The sequence below is a fragment of the Tiliqua scincoides genome, chromosome 6, assembly GCF_035046505.1.
Source record: "Tiliqua scincoides isolate rTilSci1 chromosome 6, rTilSci1.hap2, whole genome shotgun sequence".
NCBI classification, from domain to species: domain Eukaryota; kingdom Metazoa; phylum Chordata; class Lepidosauria; order Squamata; family Scincidae; genus Tiliqua; species Tiliqua scincoides.
Window position 1 is genome coordinate 47,920,801 of NC_089826.1, and position 20,054 is coordinate 47,940,854.

A 20,054-nucleotide genomic window follows, 5' to 3' on the forward strand; every position below is an offset into this window, starting at 1 on the left:
CCCCAATTAGACGGTATAATTAACAATTAGAGATGCTAAATCTAAACAGCAGATTAAAACACCCTAGACTTGATGTAAAACCATTACTATCCCTGCACACTAAGTCAAAGTTCCTTTTAAGTCACAATCCCCAGAAGTTCCACTCTCCTCCATAGTATCCAAAGGAGAGAGAATGAGTGGCTTCACTCTTATTAAAGAATTTATCCTCCCCACAATGAGGAGGAGTTCTGTTTCCAATTAACAGCAGTATTATTTTTATTAACAGTATTTATATACTCCTCCCATTTAGGTTACTCCTCTACCTCTGACATTTTGCACATGAGGAGTCTTGACCAAGTCTTGCTGAAAAATTCTGTTACAACCAACAGTTCATGACAATACTGTCATTTTAAAGTGAATGTCTCAGTGTATTGAGATTTGTATTTTTTAGATAATACTTAATCTGATTCACATTTTTAAAGACTTGTACACTTGTTGCATATATTAAATGAAATGCATGCACACATAGTTTAATTAGGCAAAAAGTACAGCAGGAGATATGCAGCAGGAGATGTGCTTTTGGGAGTAATGTTATAAGGAACAAGAAACATTAAAAGGGCAGAATCTTATTTTGGTAAGATGTAAAAAATTGATAAACTAAACCTTTCATATTGCTCAAATTCATTAATATAATGGTTGTGTACCAATCGGCTCTTACCAGAAATAGCATCACCTACCAGAAGCAGGAGTTAAGGGAGAGATTAGAAATGAAGGCTTTACTTTATGAAAGGGTTGACCAGAAGTTAACGCAGTTTGCTAAGACCTCTGAAGGTATAGAAATGAAGACTGTCTCCTATGGTTGATCATTGTGGAAGGACAATTGATACCTCTTAGCTTTGCTTTGGATGTATGGGGGGGCCCATATCCACAGATCGGATTCACTTACCTGCAGATCCGGTCAGGTCTCCCCACATGCACGCACCTCTGTGCACATCCTCTCCAGTGGTGAGGGGAGTCTGAGCTGAGCAGAGACCGGGGATGGACATCCCCGGTCTCTGCTGAGCTTGGACTGAGCTCAGTAGCTTGAAAACATGTGACTTCCGGTTTCACGGAGAAACCCTGGAGGGCTTCCTCAGGCCTCTGAATGCCTTATAAGGCATTAAAAACATCATTTCAGGTTTCTCTGTGAAACTGGAAGTCACAAGTTTCCAACTTCTGAGGTCAGCTTCTGAGCGGAGGTCCCCCGCCTGTGGCGGGGGGGGGGGGTGCAGCACCTCTGGGACTACGGGGACAGGTGTTTGCCTGTATTCATGGTTTCAGCTATCGGTGGGAGTTGCAAAACGGAACCCCTGTGGGGACACGCCTATACAGACAAAAAAAATTCAGCATGTAAAATAACCTGGTGTCCCCAGTAGAGAGGTCAGTTTCAGTAAAGTTGTCTTTGGGCTTGAATTTTAACTCCAAGATACGTTTTATTCACAGAAAATAAATGGTACATGGTATCTGACTAAATGTGGTATATGTTTCAAACCAGAGTGTTGGTGACAGTGACTGAAAGTGCAAAGTTGGCACCACTAACTGGCATACTTTTACTAACATGTGTAACTTTGAAGTAAAAAAGCAACCCCCTTTTGAATGGTTGAAAGTTAAGTCAATGTATTTTATAAGGCATCATCCTATCAGAATGTAATAAAATATCTGGAGCGAGGTGTTTGTGGCGGCAATGTATTTTTCACCCGCAAATTATACTAATTACAGCTTTCACCATTTGTGATAAGATGTGGGTGGAGGAGGGAAATCAGTAAACAATGAAATTCATTTGGTTAAAGAAGTTTTACATATTTAACATAAAATATCAAGAACAAGTGCATATATTTTTGGAATAAAAATGTTTTGAAAAACAGTTCTGTCTGGTGAAATTGAGAGAATTTCTTAAGTTCTGAGAGCATTCCTAATGAAATCAGTTAATCGCAGTCTGTAGAGCAGGCTTTAGTTTTCATTTTTTTTAATGCAATCATTTGATGTAAGAATAATCTTCACTTTATTTTGGGAATGGTGTGTTGTGCATGTCACACGTATAGGCCATGCCTCCAAGTATTATAATATTTTAATAGTACTATTTGAAGTGGTGTTCACAAATTTCTAATGATCGTTTTCTCTGTTGATAGGATCTGGAGATAGTGTATTCTTATTTGCATGGAATGGAAGCCTTGTCTAATTTGAGAGAACATCAGCTCAGGTAAGATAATTACCTATTATGCCTGACATTTGCCCAATACACTATCCCACTTGAAGACTAATTAATAGTTTTGTTGCAAAGTGCTGCTTTACCTGGATGAAAGCAGAACTCTGTTAGATGAGTAACCTTAAGGCAGTGCCATATCTGTTTGTCTCATAAACCATTATTCTGAGCCAAAACCGAACTCTTCTGTTGCTGTAGTTTGTTGCTTGTTAATTAGCCAAGTTTCACAGTGATAAAGATTTTTCAGGAATCTTCTAAGAATAGTTCCTTAAGAAAGAAAATATTTAGTATGAGGAGGTTACTTTTCAAACCTTTACAAGCCTTAATACATATATCTCTTGGCTTACTGTGAACAACTTATGTTGAATAAACTGTGGTGTGTGTGTCAATGAACTCTCAGTAACCACTGCAGAATTTCCAAACAACTGTAACTTGCTAATTACCAGTGGTGTACCTAGAGCCCCTGATGGCTGGGGCATTGATGTCATGACATCACTTCTGGGTTCTCCTGGAGGAGGAGGTGCTCGTAGTGGCTGCTTTGTGATCAGGTTGCCATCACCCATTCCTTCTCCAGTGGAAAGAGTCCCTGTTGAAGGGACTCTACTGAGCAGAAGGAATTGGGGGGGGGGGGGAAGGCAACCATATCATGAGGCTGCTGAAACATGAGGTGTCAGCTTTGTGATCTGGCTGCTTCCTGTTTCTTCTGCTCAGTTGTGCCCCCATCAAAGGGTGCCCAGGAAAGATGTCCATACCTACTGTACCCTATGAATACCACTGTTAATTACAAACCTGAAATACCCTATAGAAAGAACTGCTTTTGGAAATTTTGTGCACCTGCACATTGGTCATGATGAGTTCTCTAGGAATTCGAAAGCAGATTAAACTTGATGGTGGTTCCTTCATTCTCCATCAAGGGCTCTTTCATTTGTGAATTTTAGAGGATGGAGCTGTTGGGAATAGAATGTATTAAGCACTGCTAGAAGAATTGCATTCACATTTCAGGAGTGAATTTACATAAATAAAGCAGCAGGGGGAGAGCAGTTGTCCATCTTCACCCTAGCATTTTCAGTGGGGGCTGTTGGTGTTTCTTTTACCCCCCTTTTTAAAAGTATGTGAGCACTTTGGGGACAAGGAACCATTAATTTATTCAGCAATGTAAACTGCTTTGAACTACTTTTTGTTGAAAATGGGTATATAGATATTCTTAGAAATAATATATTCTGTTAAATATATGTAAAATTTTTAAATGCCAAGTTAATCAAGGAATGCCCACATTTTGCTGCTGCCTTTGTAACACAATATATTTAGCCATTATAGTAATGAGCTACTGAATTGGCATTTAAAATTGGCATTCTTTCTGCATGTTTTCCTGGTTTTTCTTGCATGTATTTCTTTTAACTGTACCTCTGCACATGCTCCAGTATTATATATTTCCTTCAGAAAATGCAGACCACATGATTTGAAGCAGTTTTTGCTATCTTATGGTGGTATTTGTACCGCAAAGTCACTGGCAGCCCTTTCCTGCCTTCTTTCCTTCCCCCTGCCACCAGCGAACAAAAATATGCCGTTGTGGTCCTAGAGCAGTGGTTCCCAAATTTTTTCAACTGGCAGCTCCCTTGACCTACTGAACCATTGGCTGTGTCTTCCCATTAGGGGTACTGTAGAGTGGTGGGTTTTTAGCAAGGATTCTGTGGCTCCCTGAGGAGCCATGACTCACAGCTTTATGCCTTTACTGCTGGTGTCTTTTGGGGATAATAATACTGTACTTTACACTAAATGTTGGAAAATACATCTCAAAGTAGTTTTTATGGATGTATGGACTTTTATGGATCCTTGGACTTTTATGTTTCTCAAGGAAATGTGCTGATTCTATTCCTGATTTAAAACTAAAAAACTTATAAAATATTTGCTGTGTATTTTTACCAGCAAATTTTGGTTGGCTCTGACCCTAATTTGATATCTTCTTTGTTCACCCATTGTGGTTAGAGCAAGCTACAGTTTGCTGGGTTTGGATACAACAACAAATTGTGGTTTGTTTTAAATCTGGAATGGAACCAGCAGATTTCCCATTACACCTGAAAGTGAGAGAGCAGTGTGAGAGTTCAAGACTCATGCTAATAATGTGAAACCATGTTTTAGTATTAAATTTGAGCCCAGCTGGTGTGAGATTCAGCATCCTATAAATCTTTTCAGCAAGCAAGACCAAATATTCTAGTTTTAAGGAAGGTTGGGGCAGCCAAATCAGAAGATCACATGACAGAGAATCTGTGCTGATATTCCTATATAGTACACTTTACCAATTTCATGATTCTGTGAAATTGATTTGTGTTGGGGACTCTGGTGCTTTTACCAGAAACCTCAAGACTGGACTTTAGAGGGCTCTGTGCCTTACCACAGGCCGGGTGACTTTACAGAAGAATGTGTTTTTGGCCCTGGAGCTCTATTCATGCACAGAAGGAGTAGGAAAGTGTTGCCCTTTGCTATTGGTGGACAGTGTGATGTTTCTGGATTACCCATGCCTAACATATGCTAAGAGCTTTAGCATATCTGCTCTTATTTGGACAAAGGTACACTACAAACTAGTGGTTACACTTGAGTTCCAGCTGAAGCACCCAGCTCTAGCAACTCGCCTTAGAAACCAGGTTTGGAGAACACATACTCCAAGCTTTGTTCAGAGAAGCCTACTCATCTCAGTAGCCTAGTTCTGATACTTTGATTTTATTTCCCTGATAACAAAAATATGCAGAAAGTTTTGTATATTTTTACATGTACAGAATATAAGCAAGGAAGTTACCCTGGAACAGAAAAATAAACTGTAATATATACAAACCAAGTCAATGTGTATATGCAGTGTACATTTTTCATTGTTTCCACAAGCCCCTGGGACTTGTAGGCAATGCTCAGAAACGCCTATTTGAACTGGTATGCAGCAGATATTCACGCTGTAACTGTGAAAGGTGAACATATGGCAACTACTTAATAGTGTTCTTGTTCTTAAAATGGTTGCATTCAAGCATAAAAGACCTGAGTTAGCTTTAAAAAAATTCTGATAGATCATTAGTTTTTTTTATTTGCCTTGTGGCTTCTGGTTTTCAAATGCTTTGCTTATCTGACCTTTGTCTTTGCAGGTGTGATTGCTAGACTTCAAGAGTGCCTTATAGGTAGAGGTATTTGAAAACGGTGTTATTTACCTTACTCAGAAGTAAGCCCATTGTGTTCAGTAAGACTTGGGCTGTAAACCTATCTTACTCACCGAAAACAAACACCTCTAATTATAGGAGTGCATACATTCTGAAACCTGTATTTTGCCTATTTATGATTTAGTGTCTTTTTTAATTCCATCAGTACCTTAGACCAGCTATTTTCAACCTGCTCCATCTTCTGACATACTGACAAGGTGCTAAAATTGACATGGCATACCATACAGCCAGCAGAGGGTTCACTTTCCCCAAGGAATGTAAAAATTTGTCTAGAAATTTGAAGGGAAAAGTCATTTCAGTAAAATATGAATAAAAGACTGCATGTGCCCCCCTTCTGTATCTGTGGATCTGGCACCTGTGGTTTCAGTTACCTGTAGATTCATGGTATCCATGGGGGGCATCGGGAACAGAATCCCAGTGGATACAGGGGTATTACTGTCCTCCAATTACTCTTTCAGTTTTCAGCCCAGTTTTGTGTAAATTTGGATGCCTTTAATTGAGCTGCATCATTTTCTGTTTTATGAGTTCAGTTTTAAATTTGATCCTGCAGTACTTGTGCAGTATTTTTAGTGGGAACTTTCTATCTTATTCTCAAAAAACAATGTGCTTAACATTTAAAAGAGAACTATGCACATTTAAATAAATGCATCTCAGACATTTGATAGTTAACATAAGAAGAGCCCAACTGGATCAGGCCATAAGCCCTTCTAGTCCAGCTTCCTCTGTTTCACAGTGGCCTACCAGATGCCTCAGGGAGCACACAAGACAAGAGACCTGCATCCTGGTGCCCTCTCTTGCATCTGGCATTCTGAGGTAGCCTACTTCTAAAATCAGGAGGTTGTACATACCCATCATGGCTTGTAACCTGTGATGGACTTTTCCTCCAGAAATTTGTCCAATCCCCTTTTAAAGGCATCCAGGCCAGGTGCTATCATCACATCCTGTGGCAAGGAGTTCCACAGACTAATTACACACTGGGTAAAGAAATATTTTCTTTTGTCTGTCCTAAATCTCCCAACACTTAATTTTAGCAGATGTCCCCTTGTTCTGGTGTTGTGTGAGAGGCGAAAGAATATCCCATTATCCATCCCCTGCATAATTTTGATTGTGTTAATCATGTTCCCCCTCAGGCGCCTTTTTTCTAGAAGAGCAGCAAACACTATAGCCTTTCCTCATAATGAAAACCACCTCCTCGTAAGGGAGGTGCCCCAGCCCATGTAGTAGCATGAAGAACACAACCCAGCCCAACAAGTAACATGAACAGCCTCAGAGCCCAACATGAACAGTAACAGCCCAACAAGTAACATGAAAAATAACTTCAATGAAAAGAAAATTTTAAAACTTTTGCTTGTGTTCTTTTTGTTGTCTGAAGTTCCCAATACTGTTTGTGATCTGGAACTTTTCAAGTGATCTTTTTAATATCTTGCCATGTCCTAATTCTTTTCTTGTGTGGTGCCTTGAGAATCTTCATTTGACTTCCTTGCTTTTTCACCCGCTTCCATAAACACATTTTGAAGCTTTCTCTCATGTCTCCAGCTTGCTTTAAATGGTTTCATAAAGCACAGAGCATATCTTGCTCCTTACTGACCGTCAGTTTGATTCTCTAAACTTTCAGGAAGATATTTACGATTTATAAAAAATATTTTCCTCATAACAGTAACATATTCTTTTATGAGACTGACAAGGCTGTGAACTATTATTTGAAAGCAAACATAGCTGATTATGATTCACAACTTTGTTTCTGCATATCTATTCTAATGCATACAAGAAAAACTCTGAAGAAAAATTGCTGTAGGGCAACCAGATATTAATGATGGCAGCTTATTCTTGGCTTTAGTTCTGTTAGGGGAACTACAGCCCAATCCTAACCTACACTGGAACAAGCATGGTGACTGACCTGAGCTGAATCAGCGCAGAGTTAAAGGTAAACCTGGTGCATCTCAGAGTAAGGTGACTTCTGTCCCCTTACCCTGAGTAATACACCAGCCAACATAATGGGGCTACTCAGATCAGCACCACCTAAATCTGTCGTAGATCCGAGCAGCCTCGTGTAAGGCTTAGGAGGGGGATTTGGATCTGGCCTAAATGCTAGAGGCTGGTCTCCCCCTCTCCTTGGCCAGGCTCACCCACTAGTTCCCTGCCACCTGCCCTCCCCCTGCCTTGGAATACCCATGAAACTTCCTCTTCTACTCTCCCCAAACCCCTGTTCTGGTGGCTTGCTGGCAGTGTGAACTTACCCCCACTGTGGCGTGTCATTGCACCAGCCTCCCCAACTCCCTTGGTGGCACAAACGTATTTATGACATGTTTGCGACACCCAGAAACTGGTGCAAGGGACTTACACTGGCTAAAGTGCAATTTTGAATTGCACTCGTAGTAACTTAACTGTATTGCAGTGTAGAATAGTAACTGCTAATAGTGCATGGATTTAGTAACAAATGTAAAATTATTTAACTAGAAGAAACTTGAAATAAGCATGGAAATGTATGCTAAACAACTTGGGCTAATTGATAAATGAACCCATTAATTTAAAATGGCAATTCTTTACTAAATGATTTTATTTTTTTACAGACTGATGTGTGAAACAGTGAGATATGAGAGACATGAAGCAAATGAAGTCTTATACTAGTAAGTGTGACTTTATTTCATATCATTACTTTTGGGGAAACTTGTAGAAATATTAGGTGATTTCACAGCAAAGTATCACTTCAGATTACATGGGGGAAGGCAACTTTCCAAGGCTGGTATAGTCCTGAAATCAATTACTTTTTGTCACATCTAAGACTAAAAGAAGTATTTCTGCTTGATGTGATTCCATAGTGCACATTGTTTTATATATAAGGGGGACATATCTGTGGATTCAGTTATTTGTGAATTGGGTCTGGGACCCTCCACTTGTGCCTCCAGATTGTCTTCGGAGCCCAGCAGAGGCTGCACCCATCTGCCTGCGGCCTCTGCCAGACTCAGAATGAGGAATACAGTGGGGAAAAAACTAACTTCCTTTAAAAAAAGTTGCTCCCCCCCCCCGCTGTATTTGTCTTTCTGAGCCCAGCAGAGGCCTCAGGTGGACAAGTGTCGCCTCTGTTGGGTTCAGAAGACACTCTGGAGGTGAGGGGAGCAGATCTCGCCTCTAGAGGGTGGAGGGGTGTGTTCCCCTATATCCACAGTTTCACTTAACCATGGGGGGTTCTGGAATGCAACCCCTGTGGATATGGGGGCACACCATACACAGCATCCAAATTAAACTATTTACATTGTAAAATATTTCACAATGTCAAATTTTCAAATTTCTGTTTTCATAGAATACCACAAGCCCAACAAAAGGATTGCCCATCATTAACACAATTTAAATGCTTTCAAGGCCATTCATGTTTTTGCAGAAAATGTAGTCAAGATGCATACATATTTCTCACTCTTCCAGAGTTTACAGAGAAGTGAGCACAGCAGAAGTACTGCAAGCATGCCCCCTTATCTATTGGGGGGGGGGTTTCTGTTCTGGAACACCCTGCGGGCAGCTGAATATGTGAATATGTGAATATGCCCACTGTGAATATGGGCAAGTGCCTATCCCTGCAGTCTGTCCCTGCAGCAGAGGTCCCCTTGCCTCTGGAGGAGCTTCTGAGCTCAGCCCAGGCAGAGGACATCTGTCCCTGGCCTTCACCAGGCTCAGACTGAACTTTAGCTCTCAAAACATGTGATTTCCAGAGAAACCAGAAGTTACATTTTTTAATGCCTTTTAAGGCGTTAGGAGCCACCCACTGGGAAAGTTATCTGTTGAACTACTGATAAACTGCTGCTGTAGGCAGAGAGATCTCTCTTACTCACTCTCACACACCCCCTCCCAGACAAATAAATATTTACTACACATGCCAGTATTACTGAGATATACGTTCTAGCTTGCAAATGGTGACCAAGTGAGTGCTTAACGCCACCTCTTGCTAAAAGTGAATTTGTACTTTTGTTTTTCATACCCAACTTCAACCTTCTAGCCCAGCAATTTTCAATCTTTTTCATCTCAAGGCACACCATGCTGTTGGTGGGGGCTGCTGGTGGGGGGCATAATAATAGACTCTCCTCCAAATTCCCGTGGCACACCTGCAGGCCATTTCTAGCACACCAGCATGCCATGGCACACTGGTTGAAAAATGCTGTTACAGCCATTATATCACACTGACGCTCATATGTGTTTGATGTTAGCTGATCTGTGTGACTCTTCCAAAATTAGGTTACCAATTTAAATATTGATTGACCTGTTCTTATGTATGTGTCCCTATGCATGCATATATCTTTCCATAGGCAAAACAATGAATCAATTCTGAGAAGCTAAGACTGCAATTCTGTGCACACGTCCCATTCCCAAAGCTAGAAAATAAGATGTAAGAGTCTAGTGATCCAGGTTTTTATTGATTTCTCATTCATATAATCTTATGGAAAATTTTGGTGGGTTGCTTGGGCTGCTAGAGGCTGCAGAAGGTGCAGGGAGCTCCACTTGGAATTTTCAGTAAAAGCAGTCTCAAAGCACTTTCTGCCAAACGGAAGTGTTTTGGGCCTGCTTTTACTGAACGCTTCAAGTCTCGGGGAGCACTGCGGAGGGGTGCGCAGGGCTCCCCACACCTCCTTGCAGCCTCTAGCAACCCGAACTACTTAAAAGTGAAAGCACCCCCCTTCGCCCCCCCATAGGGATTTGATCCTGGGGATTGCTTCTCCCTGCCTCTCCCCTTCCCTCTCCCCTTAAAGGGACAGGGGAACCTTTACACAGATTGGTGGGTCATGACCCACCAGTTTGAGAACCACTGCCTTAGAGGACTTTGACTGAAGTTCTCCTCCTTTCTCTACCCTGGGGGGTATCTTTTGGGAGGGGGACTCAATGGAAGCACATACTTATGTTTTGCACACTCACATGGGCACCACAGGATGCCCCCAGTGCCCCCTCCAACCTGTTCCCCCAGGTGCCACCATCTTAGATCTCAGGAAATTTTGCAAGATCCAGGTTGATGGCTCCTGGCTGAGCCAGGAAGAAGCAGCTACGAGTATCCAGGTAAGTTTGGGAACCACTGGCTTAGTATCTTAAGCCCCACAGAAGAAAAGGCAGGGCAATAATAACAGAACTTTTTCATTTAAAAGTAGTTCAAAGAGGAGCAATAGTTTTTTAAAACTTAGTAAGTTGGTGTCTGTACTGGCATGAAATTCTTGAACCCTATTATCATACTCTCATTAAAAAAAACTGAATATTGAAAGTGGCAGCTCACCTAATTTCTTCTTTTATCTACTGCAGTGGTTTCCAACCTTCAGGAACCCACAGACCACTGGGCCAAAAATTGGAATTGTGGACCACATGTGACTGTGCGGGGTCTGGTCTCTGCCCTCTGTCCCCAAGTGCTCCCCCACGGAGTATCAGAGAGGATGAAGAATGGACTGCCCGCAGCCACACCTGACAGTTGGTGGTTGTGACTGTGAGCTGTCCGTTCTTTGTCCTCATTGGTGGTCTGTAGGATGCTTGCTCAATGAGACACTGGAAGTGATCAAAGGTGATTTTTTTCTCTCATTCTTAGGGTCTTGTGGACCACCTGTAGTCCATGGACCACAAGTTGGGAACCATTGACCTTTTGTAATTGTGAATTTAACTTAAACAGACTTTTGAGGAAATTCATGTTTTAGTTTTGTGACATAACAGAAAGTTAAGTTACGCAGTTAAGGCTTGAAAGTTCTTTTCAGACATTACTTTCCCTTCAGGATTCTGTCTGGGGAAAATTTGGGAGCAGGCTGGAGAGGCAGGTTCTATCTGGGGCAGGAAAATCTCATGTTCAAATAAAGAAACTTTGGTTCACCGAATACCATCAGTGTGACGAACATAGTCAACCTCAGAACATTAATGCTTTACTATTGGACCAGCATATTGATTGAAACTATCTAATAGTTTCCCAATTCAAGGTGCTGGTCTTGACCTTTAAAGCCCTATACTGCTCTGGGCCAGGCTATCTTAGAGATCGCCTACTCCCTACTCGCCTACTCCCGTACAATCCGGCTCGTCGTCTCAGGTCATCAGAGAAGGCCTTTTTGCATGTGCCGCCGCCTAAAGAGGTACGTGGGGCAGCGGCAAGAAATAGGGCCTTCTCAGTAGTGGCACCAATGTTATGGAACTCCCTTCCCCTTGACTTGAGAATGGCTCCCTCCCTCGAGACCTTTCGGCGAGGCCTGAAGACCTTGTTGTTTACACAAGCCTTCTGACTCTATGGCCCTTTTAACATCTTTTATACATCTTTTAGTTTTTTACAGGCTTGATTCCTCCTTGAACTGCTGTTTTATGCTCTTTTTATTCTTACTTTTATCTGATTACTGTTTTTATGGTTTCTCTTAATGTATTTTTAATATGTTTTTATCTGTTAAATTATGTTTTAATCTGTTTTTTTTAATATGTTGTAAGCCGCCCTGGGCCCCTTTGGGGAGAAGGGCGGGATAAAAATAAAGTATATTATTATTATTATTATTATTATTATTATTATTATTATTATTATTATTATTATTATTATTATTAATAATAATAATAATAATAATAATAATAATAATAATAATAATAATAATAATAATAATAATAATAATAAAAAGCTGATCTGATTTTCTGTGCTGGCTGCCAGGATACCATCAAAAAACACAACCCAGGATGATTTTATACAGATATGAACAATCTTCATTTTTAATGGCTGCTCTCATCAGGGAAGAGAGCAAGTTTATCCCCCAACTTATGGGGTTCCCAAAGTTGTACCCCTTTCAGGCAATACAGAAGGGTAAATGCCACCTGCCCCATGGGAAGTAGTAAAACATTGTACTAGAGAATATTGCGCAGCAAAGATTAAAAAACCTTTGTTCTATTCATCATTGTACGTGTAGTGACCCTTCCTGACAGGTGTTCTCTGGAGCACATGCAATATAAAATGGAAAAAAAAGCTGGGAAATCTTTTTTAATTGAAAACACTGAAAATACTTTTGTGTTACCTGTGTCATTTGAAACATTGAAAATGTTTTCTGTGCTTTAGGGTTTCCCTTGTTTGTGCTTGCAAAATAGAAGCTCTTCTTCTGCATAAGAATGTCTTAAATAAGACCACATGTTGTAACCATAGACTGTCTGCTAATATGGGGGGGACCCATAGCCACAGATTCTGTATCTGACGTTTCAGTTAACCACAGATGTGGGGGGGGGGGTACCCCTGTGCTCCTGCACCTTCCAGAGGTGAGGGGAGCTGTGCTCACAGGATCTTCTGTGAGCCCTGAAGAGGCTGCGTGTGTCCGCCCTGGCCACTGCGGGTCTCAGAATGGCAATTTTGTTTAAAAAAAAGTCACTTCCGTAACATAAAAACGTAAAAAAGTGACATTTTTATGCCTTTAAAAGGCTTTTCCGGCCCTCCTAATGTCTTTTAAAGGCATAAAAAGTCACCTCTGGTTTTACAAAAAAACCTGGAAGTGACGTTTCTTCAGCTGAAATGGCCATTCTGAGGCCTGCATAGGTGGCAGCAGACACATGCTGCCTCTGTGGGGCTCAGAAGACCTGAAGGTGTAGCAGTGTTTCTTCCCTTCTCCTACCTCCAAGGCAGCTGCAGGATTGTTGGGGTGGAGCACAGTGTTTCTCTTCCTCTCCCTGTGGCATCCTCAGTTGCTATGATGTGAAGCAATCCTCTTATTCTAGAGTTTACTGAGGACTATAGAGCTAGAACCAAAGAAAAGACTGTTTTTCCGATTGCAAAATTGGTCACAGAGTTTGTGTATGTTTACATGTATGTACTAAGTTTGTTTGTGTTCTTGTGTGCGTGTGTGTTCCATTTCTGGCAACTGATCTGTAAACCATGGATTGCAAGGCACTTCCATGATATGACAAATATTGATTTCAGGGTTTTATTACCAGATCCTCTTAAAGCTTATTTCCAAGGGCAAATGATAGATATTCAAAAATGCTTTAAAATATTCAGAATAAATGAAGTCTTTTTTTTTTTTTTAAACTTCAGCAAAGCTCAGTGTACTAACTTTTAGTACATACTAATTTTAAGTAGTATGCTGAGACTCCTTCAGGTGATCCATATGCTTTCTCATTGTGCTCTTGGCTTTTGTGAAAGTCATCCAGTAGGTTATTTAATAATGCAAAAAGCAGCAAGGGTAGTCTGTTGCTTTCTTGCTCCCCCTCAAGGTATATTATGCCTCTGGATAGCTAGACAGTTGGCAAAGTTGTCTTGGGATCTGGCCAGGTCTGCACTGCAGTAAATCAGAATTGCTTATTTATGTATTCTATGGGGAAGGCTTTTTCCATAGGGAAGCTTTCTAGCCAACATTAACCATTAGGACAGTTCTGTTCAAGAATTTGATTATTCATTCTGCATAAAGGAAGATTAGATTAACAGAGGGTGGCTTCTAGCCACCCTCATTTAGGAAAAAGGTATATGTGAGTGTGTGACCAGGTGTTGAACATTATTACCTGGAGGGGTTTAGGGGATTGTTGTGTAATGTTAATTAGTGGAAAGAGAAGAATTGGCACTTTTTCAGATGGTTTTGGCTATTTGCTGTGAGATCTTGTGCTGGTGAGCCAGATCAGTGATCTGGTCTGTTGGCTGCTACCTGAAATTCCTAATATTGCTACATTAACTCTGAACTTCTCAGTCATTCACCAAACGTTGTAAAAAAGCTAAACCTATGATTTCAGGGTTATAAAAGCACACATGCTTGCTTGTAAAAAGGGCTGACTTATTTCTGTGTTCTTTTATAGCATGGCAAAATTACCTGAAAGTGACTTTACGCTGATATTATTACTGCTGATACTAGCAGCACAATATGGGCAGAACAGGGAACTTGACTCATTTCTCCCAAAGAAATTATACTGAATCTGCACATGCCACAGAATGAAGTGGCAACATGGACTATACCCAGGCTAGGAGAGAAGCAAACTAGGAGAGAAGTCAGATGAAAATGCACTATAATCGGGCTTAGTTTAGCTCTCATTATACCTTTATGTATTCTACCAAAATAGTGTCTGTTAGTAAATGCATTTTAAAATATAATTCAATTATTTTGACTTTTATAAATATATGTAATTAGGGCATCGCATAAGTAATGCACTAGAGCAGTGCTTCTCAAACTTTGGGTCGGGACCCACTAGGTGGGTCACGAGCCAATTTCAGGTGGATCCCCCTTCATTTCAATATTTTATTTTTAATATATTAGATTTGATGCTGCCATGGTATGTGACTGCATTTGGGGAAAGTTTTTAATGAAAAGTTTTAACAGACTATTCTGTATATGCTTTTAACTATGATAGTATATGGGGCTTACTTCTGGGTAGGTGTGGATAGGATTGTAGCCTAGGATTATTAAAAAAAATCTCCTGCTTGATGATGTTACTTCTGGCCATGGCATAACTTCTGGTGGGTCCTGACATATTCTTACTCTAAAAAGTGGGTCCCGGTGCTAAACGTTTGTCTACTGCACTAGAGAAACATACCCTGTTACAAGTAGCTCAGTTTGACTCATCTTGGCTACTGGTAACATTTAGCTTGGTTTTTTTGGTTTTTGTTACAGTTCTGATTGCATGTTCTAATACTGTCTCATTTTTATTTACAGCCCGGATGATATTGGGACCTGTTGGTATATCCTTCTTTCTGGTTCAGTATTCATTAAAGAATCAATGTTTCTTCCAAGGAGCAGGTATGACTTGAATTTGTTTTCAAAGGCATTTTCTAAATATTTAAAGGAATATAGGTTTCTTGTATCAATCACATCAAAGGGTTGAAGAAAAGCCAAACATAGTTTGCAGGTTTGATACCTTTTGTCAACCCACTGTCTTTAAAAAAACAAACCAAACAAAAAGCACTCCCCAAGTGCAAAGGATAGTTAAAGAAGATGCATTGGTTTTCAGAAGTAGTTTCTGAATTTCTGCAGAACAGGAGCATAATATAGTTCAGATAATAATTTTCACTGTGCTTGTTCTCCTAGACCAGCAATTTTAAAACTTTTTCATCTCCTAGCACACTGTCAAAGTGCTAAAATTGTCAAGGAACACCATCAGTTTTTTTGAAAACTGACAAGGCACACCACACCACAGATGGGAGGCGCACATTCCCCAATCTCCCTACCAATAAATAATCCTCCCCCAAATCTCCTGCTTGAAAATCACTGTCCTAGCCAAATAAAGGAACCCTTGCTGAACCTATGGCCCTTTTGGTGCACTGTGGGAGGGAGAAAAGGAAGAAAACTGCCTCATTCTATATTGTTTAATGAATGTGGAAGCACCAGCTCACCTGGAGACAATTTTTAATTGCTGCAGGTGATCAGGTGAGAGATTATTTTGGAAAAATGAATTGTAGTATAAAATATGGCATCAAAATGAATGTGCCTGTTGCTACATAATCTGCTTGAGCAACCAGGTGGAAATTTTCATGAGTGCTAAAAATGATGTGCTTTTTATGTTGTATTTTGAAGTAAATCAGGTTTGTTCTACATCTTGGCTTCAATTTTTAGAGACCCAGACCATGATTTTTCTCTTTCATCCTTGTTTATCAAATAATTTATCTTGTATTTTCAGTCTGTGGCAAAACTGAATAGGTTATGACAGCAAGAAACAAGCAATAAATCTCAGTTTTAAAAAGTGAACCAGTAGTAGTATCTTTGTCTCAGCTTGGGTCATGTAATCCTTGACCTAATAAAATGCTCTTGCATTCCTTCTAAAAGATGGAGATGTCTTGATTACTGAAGAGAGTTCTGAATCTGAGGAACAGTCACCAAGATTGTCTGTCTGTGTTCCTTTGTGCTTTGGGCATGATGTGCTTCTCAAAGTTTGGTTTTGGTGCTTGTTGAAACTATAGTGAAACAAAGGAAGGAAATAATCATGTGCCTTTATGTTCCTAAACGACTCAAAGATCAGACATACTGCTTGTCCACTTTTTACTGTAATAAAATTTGAATCATTTTTGTCTTGTCCACTTAGGCACTTCTTTAATCTGATGAAGCGGACAGTAGTCCACTAAAGTTTATGCTATAGACAATTTAGCTCATTAATATATCACAAGGTTGTTGGTTTTCAGACATAACATAACTTAAAAGAACATTTGTATTTGTAACATTTTGTCCAGTTGCCTGGACAATAACAATACATAAATGTGTTGTTATTGTGTTCTCAATAGCACATCAATATGCGTAACAGTTGTATTCTCAGGCTTTGTTGCATTATTGTTGGATGCAATTATCACCTTCAGACTTTTCTTGGAACCCCTCACACCCTATCCCAGGTTATTTTAAGCCTAAGTTTTTTTTGTACCTTTATCTTAGTGGATCAGATGTGCAAAGACAAGCGCATAGTAAATTTGTACATTTAACTTGACATGTTTGGGAAGGTGTTTGGCAAGCCCTTGAAAATTTGTACTACGATAGACTAACAGATTAAGGACCAGGTAGTTAATGATGAAAGAGAACAGTAGGGGAAGGTTAAGTGAAAGAAACACTGTGGAAACTGTGGCATTAATGTTGCTGTCAGGGAGCAACAGGGAGCTGTCAGGGAGCCTGAATGATATAGTAGGGTTGCCTAGTTTACACCGGGTGTAAATCAGTGTGTAAAAAACATCCGTTACCTCATTGTTTACAGTGGGTAAGCTGAGTTGGTTGCACCTGTTCCTGGAGAGCAGTTACCTAGTTGTTTACACTAGGTAAGCTGAGTTGATTGCACCTGTTCTTGGAGAGCATAATATGTTTTTTGTGTACGCATGTGCTTCTGGGCAGGAGAGAATACTGTAGTTATCACTGCTGATACCTGGGCATGGTGGTGAAGGTTCAGCTTATTATTCTGTTTTCTGTGCTTATGGTCCCTATCTCTCAAATTAAGCTGTGGTAGTGCCTTGAGGAGAGCAACAGCAAATTAAGAGGTGTTGGGAAACTTGCACCACTAGTTCGTCAAAAGACAGATAACAATTGAATGATGAACATCAGTTGGAAGGCTGGTAGTTTAGGTGAAAAGTCTTAAGAGACCCATTAAACTGCACTTTCAAAGTGTGCATCTTTCAGATAAGAGACTTTTCTAAACAGATGCATATGGCTAGCATATGAAATTTGAAGCAGTATGCTAGCTAAATTTTGCAGTGTGAATGTGTCATCTGATTTTCAACTTGACAGTTAATTTGGGGGGGGGGGACGACAACGACAACCTGACAAAAATATTGCAGGTAGCTGGTTGATCCAGATTTAATTCATCCTTGAAAAGACCTCTCTCTATTTTTTTCTCTGTCTCTTAGCTTTTGGTGTCTCAAAGCATTTAAATCAATTTTATGCTAGTTTGCCTGAGGCTGTCAGCGAGGTAATGCATAGATGTGGGTAAAAATCTCTAGAAAATTGTATAATGATTTCAATAATGATAGCAAATAAATTGATAGTATATGTGCTACACTGGTGGAAAGTATGCACAGTCGGTATTTGCAGAGGATCCGTTCCCACCTTCCCATGGATTTAACAAAACCCATGGATAAGCAAATCCACAGGTCAGTCTGATATGACTCCAGACGTGACTGGAGATGTTCTCCAGTCGTGTCTGGAGGTGTTTTTGACACCTGCAGAGGCTGCAGGTTTCAGCCTCCTGGAGGAGAGAACACCTCCAGGTGCACCTGCTAGCTAAGGTCCAGTCCTTGTCTGTAGATTTGGAACTCGCGGTGTGTTCAATCTGTGGGTCCCAAATCACAGATAAGGAGTATGGACCGTTATACTATTAAAAGATGATACTTACCAAGAGTAGAGAACTGTTTGTAACCACCTGGGTGTGCCTGCTAGGCTTATATAGAATGCTCTTTGTTCCCCTCACACATCTTGGGCATGTTTCCAGGCAAGTCTTCTTAAAATGAATGTATGATGGAGCAGTGCTTTCTAGATAATTATGCCTTCTGTCCAAAAGGCAATTTCTGGATTTAAACTGGTTTCCATGCACATGTTAGGAATTGCCAGTGTCATGTGCATCAGGTGTACACTCGATTGTGGAAGCTTTCAATTCTCAGTGCATTATTTCAAGGACATGTGCATTTGAATGCATAAGCAATTCGTGGGAGTTATATGTAGCACCTGTTAGTTTCCATGTGCTTAGCTGTGATATTGTCTCACTTTTGCATTTTTTCTCTCTAAATAAAACCTGGCAATAATACAATGAAATATACAATGGACATTTTTCAGTCACATTGACTGATGTATCACTCATACTGATTGGCAGTAAACTCAATTTATTATTTTTGGAGCACCTTGGAAGTTAATAGGCATTTGCCAGAACAAATGCAATTTAAATTTTAGATATGACATGATTAATGGAAATTAATATTAGTTGGATGGCAAGAAGAAAGCAGCAGCTTAAAACAACAGTTGACTAATTGCTTAGACAAGAGATGCTTTAACATTGACATTTTTGAGGATTTACATCTCTGTTGATTTTCCACATGTGGAAAAGAGAAGGCTAGTGTATGACGGACAAAGTGGTGTAGTAATTAGTGGAAACTGAGGTGCAGAAAATTTTTTGTACTGTGAGTTGGGGGCAAATAGCTATTTCTGATTTCCCTGAATGGCATTCTGAGGCTAAAAAATGGGCATTAGATGACAAATTAGCATTCTTCTAAACCAGTGTTTCTGGTTTATAAACATTGGTCAGGACCCACTAGGTGGGTTGCAAGTCAATTTTAGGTGGGTTCCTGTCGTAAACTTGGGTCTCACTCCCAGGGTTTTGGGTGCTCAGAGTTGTTGGTTCTGAACCCTAGAGTTCTCAAAGATCCCTGGTCGGTAGTACTGCCACCACCCTGTAAGAGCCAGTGCCTCAGTCCAGGGAAACCAAGACCCTTTAGGCTTAACTATATCCCTTGTAGGCACTGAGCACTTTCTTTACTTAAAGTCTCAGTCCTCAAGTTTCTAGTCCACAATGAGGATTTTTGGTAGCTTGCTGAACGGCTAGGCAGGATTCTGAACCTTTGTCCCCAACAGACAATGAACCAACATGGTAAAAAGATTTTCTACTTTATTAAATACATAAGGTTACAAAAAGGTTACAAAAGGCAGCAAATGCTAGAGGCATAAAAACTTCTAGGAAATATCAGCATAAAACAACAAAGCTAACTTGCTAACTCTATTATTCTCTAACCCTCACCTGGGTCAGCTCTTTTGTAGATCCTCAGGCCAGTTACCTATGGCCACATGGTCCTGGTGGGGCAGGATGTGCACCCACCACCTCTCTCACCCAGAGACCAGGAACAAAGACCCTTTCCTCGGGAAGTGGGGCTGGAAGCTCACCCTCTCAGCTCTTCCCACCCCCTTGGAGATCTACAGCTGCATTCCATCCTTAATGGGCGTATTTCTGGCTCCTAGGTGCTACATAATCACCATCCATTGAGATGTAAATCCTAGCAGCCAGGAAATGCAAGCCACTTCTGTGTTACTGTTTTAGCTTGGTTCAGGCCTTGCAGTGCTACTAGGCCTGAACTGTACATATCCATGACATGCTCCCCTTTTGGAAGAGGGGCTAGGGGGTTTAACACCTTCAGCCACTCTTAGCTACACATAGGTTAGGGCACTTCTTATACTGAACTTATTTTACAGTTACATACTAAGCAATACAAAGCAGGGTTTACTAGGAGATAATAAGCA

The 20,054-nt window shown here is 40.5% G+C and overlaps 1 protein-coding gene across 6 annotated transcripts in view; it reads left to right on the top strand.

Annotated features, from left to right (window-relative positions):
* The window catches only part of RAPGEF2 (Rap guanine nucleotide exchange factor 2), a 225,689-nt gene that overhangs the window by 76,114 nt on the left and 129,521 nt on the right, over positions 1–20,054 (top strand). For all 6 annotated transcript variants that reach the window (XM_066631661.1, XM_066631663.1, XM_066631659.1 and 3 more), the window contains 3 exons: positions 2,148–2,218; positions 7,992–8,048; positions 15,021–15,104. In XM_066631661.1, the coding sequence (XP_066487758.1) occupies positions 2,148–2,218; positions 7,992–8,048; positions 15,021–15,104 (212 nt within the window). The remainder of the gene's footprint in view (positions 1–2,147; positions 2,219–7,991; positions 8,049–15,020; positions 15,105–20,054) is intronic.